Source organism: Nelumbo nucifera, chromosome 7 (genome assembly GCF_055504915.1).
Source record: "Nelumbo nucifera cultivar China Antique chromosome 7, China Antique-T2T, whole genome shotgun sequence".
NCBI classification, from domain to species: domain Eukaryota; kingdom Viridiplantae; phylum Streptophyta; class Magnoliopsida; order Proteales; family Nelumbonaceae; genus Nelumbo; species Nelumbo nucifera.
The window spans coordinates 29771132-29791013 of record NC_142655.1 but is presented as its reverse complement, the minus strand read 5'-3'; the positions used below and the strand labels follow the sequence as shown (position 1 = coordinate 29791013).

Here is a 19882-nt window from a genome sequence, read left to right as displayed (position 1 = left end):
AGGTATCTTAGTGGGCCCTCAGACTGTAGTACCTGGATCTGGATCCGCAGAAGGAGCTGGGGCTAGCCTGGACTGCTGATGACCAAGATCAACCTGCCTGCATCGCCTGTGATAGACTTTCAACTCCTGATCCCTCTGACAACCCTCACCAGTACAGCCTTCATCACTCAATGGAATGGGTAAAGGAACAACCTCAGATGAGTTAACCCCACTCTCACTGCACTCCCCCTGAGGAAAAAGACCCAAATTCGCATTCTCACTACTCTCCCCCTGAGGAGAAACCCTAGGATAATAGGGTGCCTCCTCAAAGAAGGTGACATCCATCGAGACAAATCTCCTCCTTGAAACAGGATCATAGCAACAATAACCCTTTTGAGTTTGTGCATAACCGAGAAAAATGCATTTGGAGGCCTTAGGGTCAAATTTGGAATGATGAGGTCCAAGAAGCTGAACAAAACAGGTGCACCCAAAGGTTTTAAGAGGAACAGTAAACAACTCATCGTCTGGGTATAGGAGGGTAAACGGAGGCTTCATATCAAGAACCCGTGAAGGAACCCGATTAATGAGATACACTGCCGTGAGGATAGCATCACCCCAGAAACGGATAGGCACATTGGAGGCAAACATAATGCTTTTAGCCACCTCCAAAATATGCCTATTCTTCCTCTTGGCAACCCCATTCTGCTGTGGTGTATGAGGACAAGTGCTCTGGTGAATAACCTTATGATCAAGTAGATAAGAGGCCAGTGGCTTAGCAAAGTATTCTTTTGCATTATCAAATCTGAGGACTTTGATTTTGACCCCAAACTGGGTTAAAATCATCTGATGAAAGTTTTGGGTCAGAGCGGGAACCTCATCTCGAGAACGCATAAGGAAGACCCAAGAAAAACGGGTATGGCCGTCAACAAACAACAGAAAATACCTGTACCCACCCATAGAAGGGATGTGATATGGCCCCCAAACATCGGTATGCACAATATCAAAAGAATTGTTACTCAAGGAATAAGATGTTCTACAATGTTTGGCAAGCTCACAACTCTCACATCTCAAATTTGACATCTCAACATACTCAAATAAAGTAGGAAACAAACTCTTCAAAGATCGAAAAGATAAATGACCTAATCGATTATGCCAAAGCATAACATGACACACACTGAGAAACAAAAGACTTCTTATCCACTGGCTCTTTCCAATGAGGACTCTCTCCAAGCAGGTAAATCCCATTTGTCTCACGGGCAGTCCCAATAACCTTCCTCGTCTCCAAGTCCTAAAAAACACTTCGGTCAGGGAAAAAGGTTACTGAACAGTTTCGATGTTTGGTAATACTACTGACTGAAAGCAAATTAGTATCAAGTTTAGGAACATGCAAGACAGAGGATAAAGAGATAGTATCAAATAACTTGATGTCACCCTTGCCAGAAATGGGAACAAGAGAGCCATCAGCAATGGATACTTTATCTCTACCAGAAAACAAGTGATAAGTAGTGAACAATGATGGCAAGCTAGTCATATGGTTAGATGCTCCTGAGTCTATTACCCAACAGTGTTCAGTATTACCTGGAGCTAAAGCATGGTAGGTTGAGGCTCGGGTACCTGAATGAGCAAATGCAGATGTGGCAGAGGCTGATGGTGATTGAGATGACTGGGCCAAATTCCTAACCTCCTTTTCCAACTGTATCAGGGCAGCCCAAACAGCAGCTAAGGTATCTAGGGGTGTGCCTTTTGTGCCTGACGAGGATGCTGAATTAGTATTCACAGCCATATGAGCATTACCCATTACCCCTTTTATTCCTCAGTTTTGCTGGGACTAAATGAGGGTGGAGCTTCCAACATGTATCTTTCATATGCTTGGGTTTCTTGCAATGTTCACATACCAGATCCCATTTGTCCTCCTTCTTCATGTCTCTTTCTGTATCACCCCCAGACTTAGGTTTAACTGTTGCCAGGGCTGGGGGAAAGGGCTGATGTTGCATCATAACCTTCCTGGTCTCTTCACTATGCACCAGGGAGTATGCTTGAGAAAGGGTCGTCACTCTATCTCTTGTCAGTATCTGCTGTTTCACAATGCCATAATCTGAATTCAGGCCAGCTAGAAATTCAAACACCCTATTGTTCTCAACTTGCTTTCTACGAGTCTGTGCATCTTTTGGACTTTTCCACTCGAGAGTCTCCAGATGGTCAATTTCATGCCACAGTGATTTCAGTGTAGAGAAATACACAGAGACTGGTTTCTCTCCTTGTTTAAGGTTATTCACTTCACACTTTAGTTCATAGGCCCTAGTAACATTAAGGGGTTGGGAGTAGGTCTCTTTCATGACATCCCATATCTCCTTGGCTGTCTTTGCCCACAAGTAATTTCGGCTGATATGTGGCTGCATTGAGTTGCACAGCCATGTCATAACCAAGTAGTTCTCCTGAACCCACTTGGTATACATTGGGTCCTCCTTGGAAGGCTCTTTCACATCTCCCAATAGATAGCTAAGTTTTCCCTTCCCCCAATAGCCATCATGGCTGATTGGGCCCATTCCAAGTAATTGGATCCATCAAATCTCACAGTTGTAATCTGAAACGCAGTCTCAGACATACTACCAGAACTGCTGTTCCCAAACACACCTTCTCCCTGATTTTTGAACTCCATTCTTGGTCAAGAATCAGTAGTTAAGAACTATTAGGTTTTCCACACTAGAAAACAGCACCGAAGCAATCGATCACAATCAGAAAACTGTATGAAATCAGTTCAGATCTGATCTAAAACCAATCGGCAATCAAAATATATGTAGTCTGATAACAGTTCTCACTCTCAAAACCGGCTCGGAAGCCAAAACCAGGTCTGAAACTCACTTAGAAAGCCCTCTGTAGAGCTGAAGCAGAATTAGGGTTCTCACAAGGGTGGCCTGAACCCTAACCTCTTCTGATTCTTCCTGATTACCAAAACACTCAGTAAGCCGCGACAAGTCTTCGAACAGCTGCTAAACTTTTCTGGTAACCTCCAAGAATCAGCCAACGAACAGTCCTTTGTAAGCTTCCAGCCCTAGATAGTTCTCATGTGGTCGGCTGGACTAGACTCACATGAGAAACCCTAGATAGGCTATGATACCAAGTAGTCGATCAAGACTACAATCAGTCTTGAATCCCAACTGATTTCGGATTGAGAAAAAATAGAAGGAAGAGGAAGAAGAAAGGAGAAGAAGCAGAAGTGCACAAGGGTTTTGAAAGGAGGGACAGATTGAATGAGTCTGCCGCCGGCACTCTCTTAATATTTATAGGTTATGTTCACTAGATGTAGGAAAGGACAGAACTGCCCTTAATACTTACATAGCAAAAAACAAATAAAAGACTGAAATAAATAACAAACTGAAATAACAAGCTGTCTAAGATAACTACCAACTAACACTGACATGACTAACAAAGGTTACACATGCTGTCATACAAACACAGTGGGGACCACAGCCATGGGGCCCACATCAGTGTTCTCTACAGAGGCAATCTTAATGGAACTGACATTGTTTGCATAAATAGGAACTGGAGAGGACAATGAAAAGCCAAGGTCATCAGGAAGGGCCTTGGGCTAGATAATCTCATTGCATATGGAAGACATAGCTCTATACTTAGTCTCAGTAGAAGATTTGGAAACGGTTTGTTGCATCTTACATTTCCAAGATATGAGGGAGTCTCCAAGAAAGACACAACAACCAGTAGTAGAACGTTGAGTGTTCGGGCATCCTGCCCAATCAATATCTGCATAAGCTGATAGTCTAAGAGATGTGGATGCTAGAAAGAATAAGCCATGTGATAGAGTTCCATGAACATATCTGATTATACAAGGGACTACAGTCATATGAGGTTGCCAAGGAGAAGAAACAAATTGACTGACCACTTGGACAACATAAGAAATATCTGGGTGTGTCATGGTGAGTAGCATCAACAAGAATTTCCTCATCATCCTTGGAGAGCTTTAAATTCATCTCAAGAGGAGTATCAACTTGTTTGTTAGCACTCAAATTAGCAACTTTCACAAGGTCTAGTGCATATTTGTGTTGATTAACAAAATACCCACGAGATGAATGAGTGACTTCCAATCCCAAGAAATAGGTAAGGTGACCAAGATCCTTCATCTTAAAGGAATAACTATGAAGTTGTTTTAAAGAGGAAATACCATCACTGTCATCACTACACTAGTAGTAAAAATGTCATCTACATACAGGAGCAACAAAGTAATCAACAGGGAATACCATGCCCTAGGATCTTCTTAAAATCAATAGGGAGTAATCATCGTATGAAATTTCTCAAATTATGCCCTAGGAGTTTTCTTTGAGACCATACATATCTAAGGCAACACACCATGGGAGAACCATCATAATATCCTAGAGGAGGTTTCATATAGATAGTCTCCTTAAGGTCCCCATGTAAGAAGACATTTTTGATATCCATCTGATGGATGTCCCAATGTTTGGGTGCAGAAATGACCAAGAGAAGTTGAATTGTAGTCATCTTAGCTACGGGTGCAAATGTCTCCTTGTAACCTATGCCATATTCCTGTTTGTATCCTTGTACCACCAAGCGAGCCTTATATCAAGACTCCCATCAGAATTATGCTTCACAGAATACACCCATCTACTACCAATGAGTCAGGCATCCGAGGGACAGGAACCATGTCCCATGTATCATTATCATTAAAGGGTTGGAGCTTAGTATCCATTGCTTCCTTCCAATGCAGAGCAACCATAGTTTGTTGGTGAGATTTTGGAATATTTGTAGTAGACAAAACAAATGGAAAGAGAACTATGGTTTGAAGGAAAACCATAGCGGTTAGGAGGGTGAGAGACATGAGAAGAACGATGTATTGGAGGATTATAGGATGGTGGACCTGTGTCTAGTGATGAAAGGGGTGGGGCTATAGGAGTTGGAATGGCTAGCCTCTTCCTGGAGAAGACACGAAGCAGTTCTGGAATAAAAGGTGTTGAATCTGAAGAACTTGCAGAGTCTAAAGAATGTAGCGCAAAAATAGAAGTAGCAGGAAGTTTATCAATGTGAGCGAAGACAGAAATATTCTCAAGGAAACTAACATTATGGGGCACATGAATCCAATGGAAATGGGGGTCATAGTAAAGGAAACCTTTATGTTCAGGGCTATATTCCACTAATGCACACATTGCTGTCTGGGGAGTGAGTTTTGTTCGCTTGTGAGGTGGAAGATGAACAAAACACACAATCAAAAACATAAAGTATAGAGAAGTCATGTGAATGATGGAACAAACTCTGGAAAAAAGAGGTATAATGTAAAATAGAGGAAGGAAAAAGGTTGATTAGGTACATAGCAGTGCTCGCTGCCTCAACCAAGAAGGAATAGGAGTATGTGAATCATGGAGCGAGGTCTGGACAATATTCAAAAGGGAAAATTCCCGATCAGTACCCTGTACTTTGGCTCGAGTAACAATTTGGTCCCCAAACTTTAAAATGTGACAATCCAGTACCCGAACTTTCAAAATGGAACAATCCAGTACCCGAACTTTCAAAATGTGGCAATCCAGTACCTGCCGTTAACCAGTCCGTTAATCATTCGTTAAGTGACATTTGAAAAGTCAAAAATGCCCTTCAAATGCCATCTAATTCTCTTTATCAACCATCCAAACGTTGACAAAAATTTGAACAGTCTCAAATCCTAGCCTCTTCTATTCAAAAAAGTTGGGGACTGTTTAGAAGAATCTAGAATTTGGGACTGTTCATTTTATTGTCAATGCTTGGATGGTTGATAAAGAGAATTAGATGGCGTTCTTAGGGCATTTTTGACTTTTCAAATGTTACTTCATGGCTGATTAGCGGACTGGTTAATGGCAGGTACTGGATTATCACATTTTGAAAGTTTGGATACCGGATTGTCACATTTTGAAAATTTGGGTACTGAATTGTCGCATTGTAAAGTTCGGGGACCAAGTTGTAACTTGAGCCAAAGTACAGGGTACTGATCAGGAATTTTCCCTATTTAAAATGCCAGTTTTTGCTCTCCACCACTCTATTTTGTTGTGGAGTGCTAGGGCAAGATATCTATGATTGAATTCCATTGTCTTTCAAGAAGGTTTGTAAATCTCCATCAAAGTATTCACCCCTCGAGTCTGAATGGAGAACTCCAATATTAGTATCAAACTGATTTCTGATCTTAGCTAAAAAGGATTTAGCCCCTGGGAAGAATGGGTCATTTTGTCATAGACTGATAAACAAGCCATTGTGGTTAGTGCAGAAGGAAGTGTGGCCTGTAAAAGGTTGGATTGATGCACTTAGGTGTTGATTTAGAAGTAATTAATTTGTTGATGTTTGTCGGATTATCTTGTCAAAGTTGGTTTGGTGTAGAGGTGGAAAAAGAGGTAGAGGTGAATAGAGGGGTGAGGTAGAGCCATGAATATGTAACTTCTAGTTTGAAGGTTTTGCTGTAGAGAAATTGACAATCTAATTATTAAGTATTTTGGAAGTTGGATGCTTTATATTCAGTGCAGGTTATTGCTAGGCTTTTTTTCCCTGTCCTTTCTTGGTTGAGGTATGTCTGTTGTTTTCTCCTCTAAGGATCTGTTTTTATAATTCTCTCCTCTTCTTGTTTTCCTTCTCTTGTTTCTGTTTCATGTATACTCTGTAACTTTGATCCTTAATAAAGTTTGTAAAGTTCATTTTGTTATCAATCAATGGCCATCTGACTTTGATATGAATGCCTATTGCACCTTCAAGAATAACTGCTGATTGCACCTTCCTTAGAAGACAGTATTGGCTGTAGATTCTTGAGGAAAATTGGTTTAGGCATTCGAAAAGCTGTTAATCTCTTGGAGTGCATGATTATGAGCAATATTTAAGTCTTGCATGGCCTCTTGGGTTTCTCCCACTTGTACTGCAAACTCCAATATATTTCTATAAATCTCTTTATGATTTTGATATTGGATGAAGAATCACCATCTACCATTACTTTCATATAATAAAGACCATCACTTAAAGCTTTAGGTTCAGTGGTAAGGTTTGTTAAATTAACTCATCTGATGCATCTTGAATCTACCCAAGTTGTGGAATGTGCACACAAGATAAAATATTGTTCTCTCTGAAGTACTAGTTGCTGATATTGGGCTCTAAACTGGAGTCTGACTAATGCAACCATATACAACTGTATCTCTTTTGTAGGTCTCATCTTTGCTTGGAGAGCTTCAAAAGTATTGGCCATCTTTAAGTTGTAGCGCATCATCTACTTGCCATGGTGGAAGAGGACTCTTTTGGGCCCATGAGGTTCTTATTTACCTTAGAATTGGTTTCTTGATTTTCTGGTATCCTATTTCATAAATGCTAACAATGCTTCATTCTTGTGTTTCATCATGGATGACTTCAACGATCCACATTGGCAGTGGGGTAATTATCTTGTCAATTTACTTCATTAAATAGTTTTTGATTTTATTTTTGTAAGAGAAGTATGTTTTATTCACCATCCACTTTTTTAAGTCACGTCTTTAACTTATATTAGAATTTGAAGGTGTTTCCTTCCTTCGAGGAAAACAAATTTAAGACTTATGAGTGTTATAATATACATGTGCATTTTGTTCACTACTCATTTTTATTATTTGTCTTCCATTTGTTTAAGAAATTGAAACAATTTTCATGAGGGATGCAAATCTAAGACCATAAATAAAAATATTTTATGCTATATAAATAAACCAAAATGTTTTATTAACTAATTGAAAATTGAAAACTGAAAAATTTGCCTTATTATCTTGGCTTAATAAAACTGAAGTATGTTTTATTCACCGTCCACTTTTTTAAGTCACGTCTTTAACTTAAATTAGAATTTGAAGGTGTTTCCTTCCTTCGAGGAAAACAAATTTAAGACTTATGAGTATGTTATAATATACATGTGCATTTTGTTCACTACTCATTTTTATTATTTGTCTTCCATTTGTTTAAGAAATTGAAACAATTTTCATGAGGGATGCAAATCTAAGACCGTAAATAAAAATATTTTATGCCATATAAATAAACCAAAATGTTTTATTAACTAATTGAAAGTTGAAAACTGAAAAATTTGCCTTATTATCTTGGCTTAATAAACCACTATTCTTTAGCTAACTATTTTTATAATTAAGACATTTATGATAGACAATTCATATGAATGTTAGGTCATTATTTATAATCATGAAAACTGTGAAGTAGAAGAAAACTCAAAAAATCATCTATGATGTCTATGAAGCATGGAATTGATACCTGTTCCAATGAGCATATTTCTGTTGTCTTGATTTTGACCCTTATTTTTACAAGTCAAAACTAGATTGCATGGTCTGATATGGTATCACTGAAAGATTGATAAAGTGCCTATGCAAAAACCAAGATCACATGAGTTGGATGAGACTTGAGCTAATTATGGGCAATAAAGGCAACATGCAAGCCAATGAAGTTGAATCTATATTTTTCGACTTATTTTGTTTTGTTATTTTATAGGAAATGGTAACTTTCAATAATCAAATTTTAAACAATCAGTACACTGGTCCAGTTCCCAAGAAAGAAGATGATCCCCAATAGACTTCAATCTTACAATTCATCCCAAAGAGTTCACCCCTGTTAACCCCTTATATGGCTAAAGCATCCAGTGACAGTTACAGTCAAACCATAACTGTTACAACTGTGCCCAAAACAAATTTTGTTTCTGAACCCCTTGCTTAGCAAGACTATCTGCCATGCTATTAGCAGATCTTCTAATTCATCGAACTTGAATGTTCAGATCTCTTGAGAGTCGTTTGAAGCATTTGAACTCACTCTTTAGTTGCCAAGTATAAACTAGAGTCTTTATTTTGTAATGAATGTTTGTCTTCTAAAGTTGTTTTGCAACTGTATTTTTTTTTTGATAATTTACTTCTTTTGCTACTATTAATAACACTTGTATTTCTTGTTGCTTGAGTTAGAGTTATGTTCTTTCTTTTCCTTCTTCTGTTGAACATGCATTTGTTCCCTTTAAACTTGTCTCTTGTAATTTTAAGGTTGGGATATAAATATTTTGCTACATATATCACATGCTTTACTTGGATATATTTTTTGAGAAATAAACCTGATTTTTCCCCACATTTAAGTCCTTGGCTTAGATCAGAAATCAGTTTGATACTAGTATTGGAATTCTTCGTTCAGACTTGGGGGTGAGTACTTTGATGGAGATTCTCAAAACTTCTTGTCCTGGAATTCCACATCAGAGTGGAGCAGTAGAGTACAAGAATAGACACATTTTGAGTATTGTTCGGACCCTACTTCATGATTCACATGCTCCTACTTCCTTCTAGGTGGAGGCACTAGCACTGCTGTGTACCTTATCAACATTCTCCCTTCTATTTTATAGCACAATGCTTCTCCCTTTCAAAGCTTATTCCATCACTCACTTGACTTCTTTGTTCTTCATGTTTTTGGTTGTATGTGCTTTGTTCACCTCCCACCTCGTGAGCGCACAAAACTCACTCCCTAGTTAGCAATGTGTGCCTTTGTTGGGTATAGCCCTGATCATAAGGGTTTTTTTCTATTATGACCCTTGTTCCAGTTGGGATCGTGTGTTTCACAATGTTATTTTTCTTGAGAATATTTCTTTCTTTGCTCATACTGTTAAATTTCCTACTACTTCTATTTTGATGCTATATTCCTTTGACTTTGTAGGTTCATCAAATACAACCCCTTTTATTCCAGAACTACTTCGTGTCTTTTTCAAGAAGAGGCTAGTGATTCTAGCACTTATAGCTCTCCCCTCCTCCCGATTCTATAAGTACACCTACACCTGTTATTGATCCTCCACCATCCTCTGATCCCCTATTCTGTTGTTCTTCTTGTGTTTCTCACCCTCTTGACTGCTATGGTTTTCCTTCAAACCAGAGTTGTCTTTCAACTGTTTTGTCCACTACAAACATTCTTAGATTTCATCAACAAGCTATGGCTGTTCTTCATTGGAAGGAAGTTGGGGATTGACTAAATCTTTCCCTTAATCCTAGGATATGACTTTCCTAAATTTATTCAAATCTAATCTTTCCTAAATTTATTCAAATCTCTTAATCAATCAAATCATATCTTTCTTAATTTGCCGCAAATCCTATCTTTCTTAATTTGCTGACACTCCCCCTCAAGTTGGTGCAAAGATATCTATCATGCCCAATTTGCTAACTTGAAGTTCAAATGGTTGTCTCAACAAGCCCTTAGTCAAAACATCTGCAACTTGCTGCGTGGTTGGTACAAATGGAGTGCTGATTATTCCTTCTTCAAGCTTCTCCTTTATAAAGTGTCTGTCAATCTCAACATGTTTAGTCCTGTCATGTAGAATCGGATTATGAGCAATGCCGATAGCTGCCTTGTTATCACAATACAGTTTCATAGGAAAACTCACTGATCTCTTAAGATCTGCTAGCACCCTCTTTAGCCAAAGAACCTCACACACTCCTTGAGCCATTGATCTGAATTCAGCCTCAGCACTACTTCTAGCAACTACACTTTGCTTCTTGCTTCTCCAAGTAACTAAATTGCCCCAAAGAAATGTGCAGTACCCCGAAGTTGACCTTCTATCAGTGATCGAGCCTGCCCAGTCCGCATCTGTATACACCTCAACCCCTCTCTTCTCATTTTTCTTGAAGAATAGTCATTTTCCTGGTGTGCCTTTTAGATACTTAAGAATTCGATACACAGCTTCAAGATGTTCTTCATACGGGGAGTGCATAAATTGACTCACCATGCTCATAGCGAAGGCAATATCAGGACGTGTATGTGATAAGTAAATCAATCTTCCTACCAGCCTTTGGTATCTACCCGTATCTACTGGAACCCCATCTTTAACTTCTCCAAGTTTAGCATTAACTTCTATCGGAGTGTCTGAAGGTTTGCGCCACTAATTCCAGTTTCTTTCAAGAGATTTAGAATATATTTTCGTTGCGAAACCACAATGCCCTTCTTTGGTCTTGCCACTTCCATTCCAAGAAAGTACCTTAGCTGGCCTAAGTTTTTAATCTCGAATTCCTTGGCTAAGCTCTGCTTTAGTCTGCTCATCTCTTCAATATCATCTCCAGTCAAGATTATGTCATCAACATAGACAATCAGAACCGAAACCTTGTCTTTGGTGGATCTTTTTGTGAAAAGAGTATGATCAGATTGTCCTAGTCCAAAGCAATCTTGTGTGTGTCTTGGACTCCCCCATCGGCTGGCTTCTTAAAACTGAACTTCGATGGGAGTAGTCGGGGGAATCCTGGACAATCGGGGACTGGAGGTGTGTTTAGGGATGAGAATGGGCTTGTCTCTGCCATGTTCTCTAGCCCAATTGGAGTGTGTGACTCTCTTAGGGCTGAAATATTTTCAGTTTTGGAAGGAGTTCAAAGAGCCAAGGAAATGAATATAAGAAAACTCATCATTGAAGGGGATTCAGAGGTGGTGGTAGGGTGGCTGAATAAAGAAAACAACAATTTATGGATGTACAGTAATGAGAGGAGGAAGTTTAGGTGGCTGGTTCAAGAGATGGAAGTTAAGGTCAGATGGGTGAATAGGTTAGCTAACTCCTTTGCGGATGGATTAGCTAAGCAAGGAGTCGTGAGGGAGTCGATGTTTTGGGCACAAGTGTAATTTTTCCTTTTTTTTTCTTGGGAGTGTTTTGCTCCTTTTGGAAGATAAGAAAGTTTATCTTCCTCTCTGTAATTCTTTTGTGATTAAGTAATGAAATGTTGTTATTGATAAAAAAAAAACTGTTGGGTGGACCATGTAAATCATAGCAGAAATTAATAGTGTGCCCCTCTGATCCACAGTATGTGCATTTTCTAGGTGCATTACTCCTTCCTCTACCACGACCTCCCCCTGACTCTCGACCACTACTACAGCCACCAGAACGATTAAACATAGAACCACCTCTATTTCCTGGAAACCCACGGCCACCACCCCCACCTCTATTTCCACGACCTCCCCCTCTATTCACCACAAAACCAGATCTGTCCGAGAGAGAAGAAGACTCTGTAGACTCAATAGATGTCCTCCGAAGACGAGCAAACACTTCTTCAAGTGAAGGAAGAGCTGACCCCCCCAATATCTGTGCCCGAACAGGTTCATATTCAGCCTTCAAACCCACTAGGAACCTTGTCACATCAAGTTGCTCTCACTGTTGTTGCTGAACTTGAACATCCCGAGTCAGAGGATGATATACATTAAGCTCATTTCTGATATTCCTCATGCTTTCATAGTATTCCTCCAAGCTTTGGTTACCTTGCTTCGGATTAAAGTACTCTTGGTACAACTGATATACCCTAGTAGTATTGTCTTGGCCGGAGTAAAATTTCTTAGCATGGTCCCAGATTTCTTTAGCTGTATCTAGGAACATAAAATTCACATTGATTTTAGGTTCCATTCTATTCCACAACCAGGTCATGATTTGTGCATCCTCTTGTTCTCAATCACTGAACCCTAGAGAGTCAAAGGAGGGTTTTTCCTCTCTCATATGTTTTACCTTTTTCTTGGCCTTTAAAAACACCTCTACTGATTTGGCCCACGACACATAATTCTCACCATTCAACTTAATCGATGTCATTTGAACATTTAAGTAATCTAGAGAAATCATAACACCTGTTTTATTGTCATTCCCATCTCTAGTTGATGCCATCTTAACTAATTCACTTCACTTCACAAAGAAACCACTGTTATAAACAAAGTATTCACCTTTGACTATTCAGCACAACTCCACGCACCACCACAAAACCCTAACTCACTTTCAGCACTACCGACTTCTTCAAATCCACATCACACACCTAATACAAGGGCTGTAATCAATCAGCCATCAAATCGAACACCTGTACTGCATACTACAGAACCAACCTGCACTGGATTGAACACTGCTCCACTCGAACCTGCTCTCTTTGTACCATCGAATAGAGAGCTTCCTACCAATCACCACAAACAACCACCGCACCATGAATTGGAGGCATGAAGGCCTCCTACAGAGAAAAACGATCACTCCTTTGCAGCCTCTCCCTTAATCTCCCAATGATTCTTGAGAAATCTGCGTAACCCTAGAGAAAAGGGCGATAAAAAAAACTGGGTAAATAAAAAAAAAGGAGCAGATCTGAACTTGTTATATTTGCTCTGATACCATGTGAAATAATCTTATTCAGTTCAGATTAGAAGTATGAGAAGGAGAAGAGAAGAGAAGAGAAGAGAAGAAAGAAAAGAAGGGTTCGGTTGTAGAGGAAAAGTCACCCACTCTAGCCGATCCACTTTGTATTTATAGTGAACAGATTAGAAGTATGAGAAGGAGAAGAGAAGAGAAGAGAAGAAAGAAAAGAAGGGTTCGGTTGTAGAGGAAAAGTCACCCACTCTAGCCGATCCACTTTGTATTTATAGTGAATAGATTAAGTTACAAAAAGTAGGGGAGGGGGGGGGGTGGAAGGGCTTTGAGGTGGTGCCAAGAGGGGAGAAGGTTCAGGTTCTGCAATTCGCAGATGACACCCTATGTTTTTTGGAAGCCAATGAAGAACACTTAGATCTCTAAGTGGGAGTTCTAAGCTGGTTTGAAGTGGTGATGGGTCTGAAAGTCAATTGGAGTAAGAGCAGCTTGATCCCAGTGGGAAAAGTGGAAAATGTAGAGGACTTGGCGGAGAGGTTAGCGTGTCAGGTGGGATTCCTCCCAACAAAATATCTGCGACTCCCCTTAGGAGCAAAATGCAATTCAGCTCTGATCTGGGAACTAGTTTTAGAGCGGATAGAAAAGAAATTGGCATCCTGGAAAGCTAGATACTTGTCCTTGGGGGGTAGAGTTACTTTGTTAAAAAGCTTCTTATCCAACTTGCCAGCATTCTATCTCTCTTTATTTCCAATCCCAAGTAAAGTGGCCAAAAGGATTAAGAGGCTGCAAAGGGACTTTTTATGGAAAGGATGGGAGGAGGATAGGAAGAAAATCCACTTGGTGAGTAGGGACAAGGTGTGCTCTCTGAAAAGTAAAGGAGGTTTGGGTGTAAGGAAAATGAGGACCTTTAATAAGGCTCTTCTTGGGAAATGGATCTGGAAGCTTGGGTTGGAAAGAGATCACTGGTGGAGGAAGTTAATGGCATCAAAATACAATACAGACAGAGGAAATTAGATTACCACTTCTTCTCCCCCATCCCTAGGCTGTTCGATATGGAGGAAAATAATGGACATTCTACCTATTTTCAGTAGAGGCTTAAGCCCCATCCTTGGAAAGGGTGACAGGCTGTCCTTTTGGAAAGATCCCTGGTGTGGAAATACTATTCTTTCAGAGAGATTCCCACATCTATTCCAGTTAGCTGACCATCAAGATCCAGTGGTTGCTGATTGTTTTGAGGTGGTGGGAAACTCGGTAGTCTGGAGCCCTTCTTTCAGAAGGAATTTTCAGGATTGGAAAATTCCGGCATTGGCTGATCTACTAGAACTGCTCTCTCTTCAACCCCTAAATCTGCTCAGAGAAGACAGCTGGTCTTGGAATTGGAGTTCAGATGGCCTTTTTTCAGTCAAGTCATTTGCCACTCACATGACAATAAGCATTGCTGAAGATATGTCTGCTTCCAGAATCTGGAATCCAACTGCTCCCTCAAAAATCAATGCTTTAGTGTGGGCTGCAGTTCTACACAGGTGTTTAACTAAAGCCCACCTATGTAAAAGAGGGGTTCATATCCAGGACCAGAGGCGTGTGTTATGTGGTCAAGTAGTGGAAGATAGCAGCCATCTGTTTCTACATTGCTCAATTTCTGATAGAATATGGAATCATTTTCTGGGTTTGGTGGGTCTTGCTTGGTCAATGCCAGCTTCGATGAAGGAGATGTTGTGGAGCTGGGGATCACTGGGTTTGTCAAAGCTTGCTTCAGCTGTGTGGATGTCCATTCCGGCTGCAGTCATTAGCACCATTTGGGCAGAAAGGATCAAAAGACTATTTCAGAATATCTATAAGGATCCGGAAGACTTGATTTCCATCTGTTGGAAAGCTGATTTCTTGGATTTCAGCCTCGAAGGGAATCCAGGCTGCTGAATTGGGGGCTAGGCTGAATTCTAGGAGCCTATGGCATCTGTAGTGTTGTTATATTTGGGCTATGTCCCCTTCTAAAGTGTTTAGTTGGGGGACCTTTGTACTTTGTACAAGTTTTTTCTATCAATAAAATTTTACATTAACTTTTCCCAAAAAATATTAAGTAACAAAAAGACAGTATTGTCCCTTATAAGTGATGGGACACATAACTTAAACTTGAATAAAGAAGTCCTTTCACTTTCAACTAGACAAACCAAAAGACCAAAATACCCCTGTACTGTCAACACTAACATTTTCCTTTTTTGGCTTTTAGGGGAGCACCTTTTTATGTTGTATCATATGTGCACTTCATTATTTTTTTATGTTTTCTTAGAGAGGGACATAATGGTCCTTTCTCAGCTTTGTTTCTCTCTAGTTCGAAATATGCTAAAAAAAACTAGGACCCCAATGTTCCTCCCAATCAGTAGTGAACAGGAATCTATCAAGTTTGGAACACAATGGGGTTTCTTGGAGGTTAGACCAAATGAAACTTTGTGCACTAGAACCAATTCTTTTAGCTCAGAATTGTTTATAAAGTCATTGAATTTCCTCGTACTTGTAGTGGTTCTTTGCCTTGGATTGTTTGTCTCAAATCTATAAATTAAAATCTCCATCTATGCACCATGGCCCCTCCTAAAGGCCTTCGATATCTCCCAATTCCTCCCACATCTCCTCTCTCTCCCTGTATCCATTTGGGCCATAGATATTTGTCAACACCCATTCAAAACCATCTGCCATCTGCCAAAACTTAATGGACATTATAAATCTTCCAACAAGTTCTTCAACTCCTTCCAGAATCTCATTTTTCCATAATGACACCCTACCCCCCGAAGATCCCATGATGGACTCATTGCCTAGCTAATTCCCCTTGCCTTACATACGCTTCTAGCCCACCTAATGTCAATTTTCTAACTTAGATTCCTGAAAAATCACATGTCTGGGTCTTCTTTCCTTAGTACTTTATTATAGATCTCTTCCTTGCATTTCCCGAATCTCTCACATTCCAACTTATTATCTTCATTTCTAACTGGCTTCCTATCCACCCCTGTTGTTTCATTGTTTTTCCTCTAATTGCTTCCTCTTCTCCTCCCCTTTCTTTCACTAAATTCTTTGTCTCCTCTTTTTCCTGACCTTTCCTTCCTCCTTTCTTTTTCTTAGGTAGATTTTCAATTCATTCGGGTTCTTAATTTTGCACCCTAACTTCCCCACAAATTCAGCCACTGAGTCTTCCTTAGCACCCTCATTCACACTCTCTCACCTTCTTCCTTCTCCCTACCCTTATCACAGATTTCATCAACTTCCATCACATTAACAAGTAAAGTTCCTCCTCTTGTTTTAGAAATATTGATTTCCTCTTCCAATTCTTTCCTTTTTAATTCTTCAAAAAACTCCACTATTAATTCCCAAACTCTTCTCCCTCTTTCCTCTTCATCTTTTAACTCCTCCACCCCATTCTTTCCTACATATTCACTAACTTGGGCTTGCGGCTTGATGGCAACTTGGGAACCTGGAAGACAAACTTCAGACATAGAGCAGAGGTTAATACCAGAAACAGAATTAACACACTACCCTGGGATAGGCACAGGGGTAGGAACAAGAAGGATACAAGAGGTCTTGGCTAATTTTTCTTGTCCAAAATTTTGGGGATCACCACCTGTCCCAGAATTAGGTTCTTGTTGAAAAGATCTTCTTGTTCGGGACTCACCCTTGTGTTTGCTCCCACAAATCTGTAGCTTACCCAGGTTTGAATTCTCCTTGTAAAGCTTCTGGTGGTCATCCACTACCTCCTTATGGACACCCACAGTTCCTTGGGAGGTGGAATCCTGTTTTTGGTCTGGGTTCTATGTTTGTAAGGTTGCATCATAGTGTAGGGGTGATTTGGTTCTTCCTTCGGGTGATTTCTTATCACCTTTCTCTTGTAATATCTTTTTTATTTTTTGATGATTTTTTTCTTTACTATAAAAAAATGAGGTACATGAATGAATAATTTGAAGCACTCTATTTCAAAATTTACCCCATTTGAGTAGAATCATATTCTAATTGAGTGTTCCCCACCTTAGAGACTAAGTATGGATGGAAATGGGAGAGGGGGGGGGGGAGAATAAAACTTTAGGACATTGATTTTAATGCTTCATTTTTTATAAACATGAGAGAGTAAATTAAGTGCCTAGTGGTGTTGCCACCAAATGAGGAATCTACCTTCGTGCTTCAACTCCAAGAGTCACAAATAACTAAAACTTAAGTTCTCATTCATTGCTCCTCTAACTTCAAATGAAAGAGAATATGAACATTTATATTTTATAGAGAGACAAGGTTAGGTTCTCTTTATCTTTCATTTTAGGGCTCATCAATTGGCTTCTTGTTGTGTGCTTAAACCCTGGCTGTGGATAGCAGTCTTGTAGGAAGAGAATCCACTATAGTTTGTCACATGAGTAGTAAGGGAAGCCTGAGGTAATGGGTCCAAAACCAAATTGGTGATGACTACGCATGTTGCATCGCTATATAACTGTTTTATTTTCTATTTGCATTTGATCCTTATCCATTTGATACATTTTATTGCAGAGAAACACGGGACTTGTTCATTTCCAGTAATACAAGATGAGTTCAGTTATTTCTCAACAACTCTCGATCTCTATTTCAAATATAATGTCACGGTTAGTATTGGATTTTTTTATTCCAATATTTTGTGAAAATTTATAATTTATTTTTCAAATGATTATTGGCACCACATTTCTAACTTTTTGCAGTGAATGAAGATGAAGAGCTCTGAAAAAACTAACTTTATGAAAGTGATCTATTTTACTTTGACATGTGTTAAATTTGTTTTGTGCCTGGATGATAAAAAAAAAATTGTTTTGTGCCTGGTTAACCCTACTAAGTGGTATTGTGGTAATCAGAAACATGATAGACTTATTTTTAGTCAATGGGGAACTAGTGCAAAATAATTTTTTGGGGTTTCTGTTGTACCTGTATTATGAGTGTTAATTTAAGAGGATTGATGCTTGTAAGTTTCTTGAAGAGAAGTTGAGCCAAACAGAAACATATGGGTCTGTCAAGTTAAGTTGGCTCATACCACACAAAGGCCTACTTATGTTAGAATAATTATGTATATGCAATTACAAGAAGATCTCTGGGAACTGGGAAGGGACCAAACAGAGAATTCAAGGGGGACTAATAAAATATGTAAGAAATAGTTGTATGTAATGATTCAATATTTTACTATAATCTATGTCTCATCTGCTTTATACTCCCCCTCAAATTGGGGCTGTAAAGAAAACATTGGTTTTTAAACCAAATCATGATTCCGAGCACTTGTTATAAGAGTAGAGGAGTTAACCTCTCTGTTTGAAAAAGTCTCTAATTTAAGGGTGAATCTAAGGGTGGAGTGGCAGGAATTAACATGCAAGATGACAAGCTGATCCCTTGTGCAAATTTATTGGGGTTTGAAGTTAAATCCTGGTTGATGGAGTACCTTGGTCTCCCCCCTGGGTGGCAACCTGAGGACAAAAGGATTTTGGAAACCAGTGCTGGAAAGGTTTTCAATAAAGTTGGCCTTGTGGAAAAGGAACTATATTGCTTGGAGGAAGGATACCATTTATTAAATCCACGATGGCCAACTTACCCATTTATTTCCTTTCAACTTTTCGCATCTCAATCAAGCTGGCAAAGAAGTTAGAGAAGTACATGAGGGATTTTCTATGAGAACTGGGGGATGAAAGGAAGCACCACTTGGTTGAATGGGAAGTGGTGTGTAGGGCCAACGAGCAAGGTGGTTTGGGGATAAGAAGTTTTCTACATAGAAATACTGCGTTGCTTGGGAAAAAGGCTGTGAAACTTACTACTAGGAAGGGATAGGCTCTGGCATAAGGTCATTATGAATATTCATGGTACTCTGGACAATGGCTGGGATACTAAAGTGGCTCCTAATTCATCAGCAAGTTCTCCCTGGAAATCTATCTACGAGGTTTTTTGATGAACAATAATAAATTTATTAATTTAGAAGCAGATTTAGAGTGAGTTCATACAACATCCCAGGGAGAGGCGCGAGCTGCAGCCCCTCCTTGAATCTTACAAGTAAACTAGGAAAGAAAAGCAAGAATCACAATTGAGCCCAAAACAATTCTTCCCTATTTACCCCTTGCTTAGTTAACACATCTGACAAAGTATTTGCTGATCTCCCCACCTGCTGTACAGTGACCAACATATTCCTTGTCAACCAACTAAATTTCTTCATTTCATTCTTGTAACGCCACATAGCCTCTTCAGGATTTTTCAACCAACCCACCACGACGACTTTGGAATCCCCCTCGATTGTTAGGTGTTGTACCCCTAGCTGGTTTGCAAATTGCACCCCTTGTACAATAGCTAAAGTTCTGCCCTGATGGAGTCCCCAATTCCCAAGGGACCTGAGTAGAGCAACAAAATCTCTCCCTTGTCATTTCTCAAAGCCCCCCCCATTTCGGATAATCCTGGATTACCCATGCTACTTCCATCAAAGTTCAACTTCAGTGAGCCTTCGGATGGAGGAGACCAGCTTGTAATTGATTTGTCCTTTAGGGATGAACACCTTGCTACTGCTGACCAATTTCTCCAAAGGTCATTAGAGGAGAATTGATGAAAGATTTCCAAGGTCTTCAGCCAAGGTATTGCCCTATTTAACACACAGTCTTTCAATTCCTGACTGCTCCTTTCCTTTTCTTGAAAAATTCTAACATTCCTTTCTTCCCAAAGAGTCCAAATCAAGGAAGCACGAGCACATCTCCACATAATTCTCCCTATTTTTGAAGGCCAATAAAAGGTAGAATGGTTGAAGAGCATGTGAACTTCTGCTGGTAGACTCCAACTACTCCCAAA

At 39.6% G+C, this 19882-nt stretch overlaps 1 protein-coding gene across 1 annotated transcript in view; it reads left to right on the top strand.

Annotated features, from left to right (window-relative positions):
* RNS2 (ribonuclease 2) overlaps positions 1-19882 on the top strand; it is a 71302-nt gene that overhangs the window by 10227 nt on the left and 41193 nt on the right. Inside the window, exons 4-6 of the mRNA XM_010253083.3 lie at positions 7159-7260; positions 7377-7380; positions 17591-17682. Of these exons, the coding sequence (XP_010251385.1) occupies positions 7159-7260; positions 7377-7380; positions 17591-17682 (198 nt within the window). The remainder of the gene's footprint in view (positions 1-7158; positions 7261-7376; positions 7381-17590; positions 17683-19882) is intronic.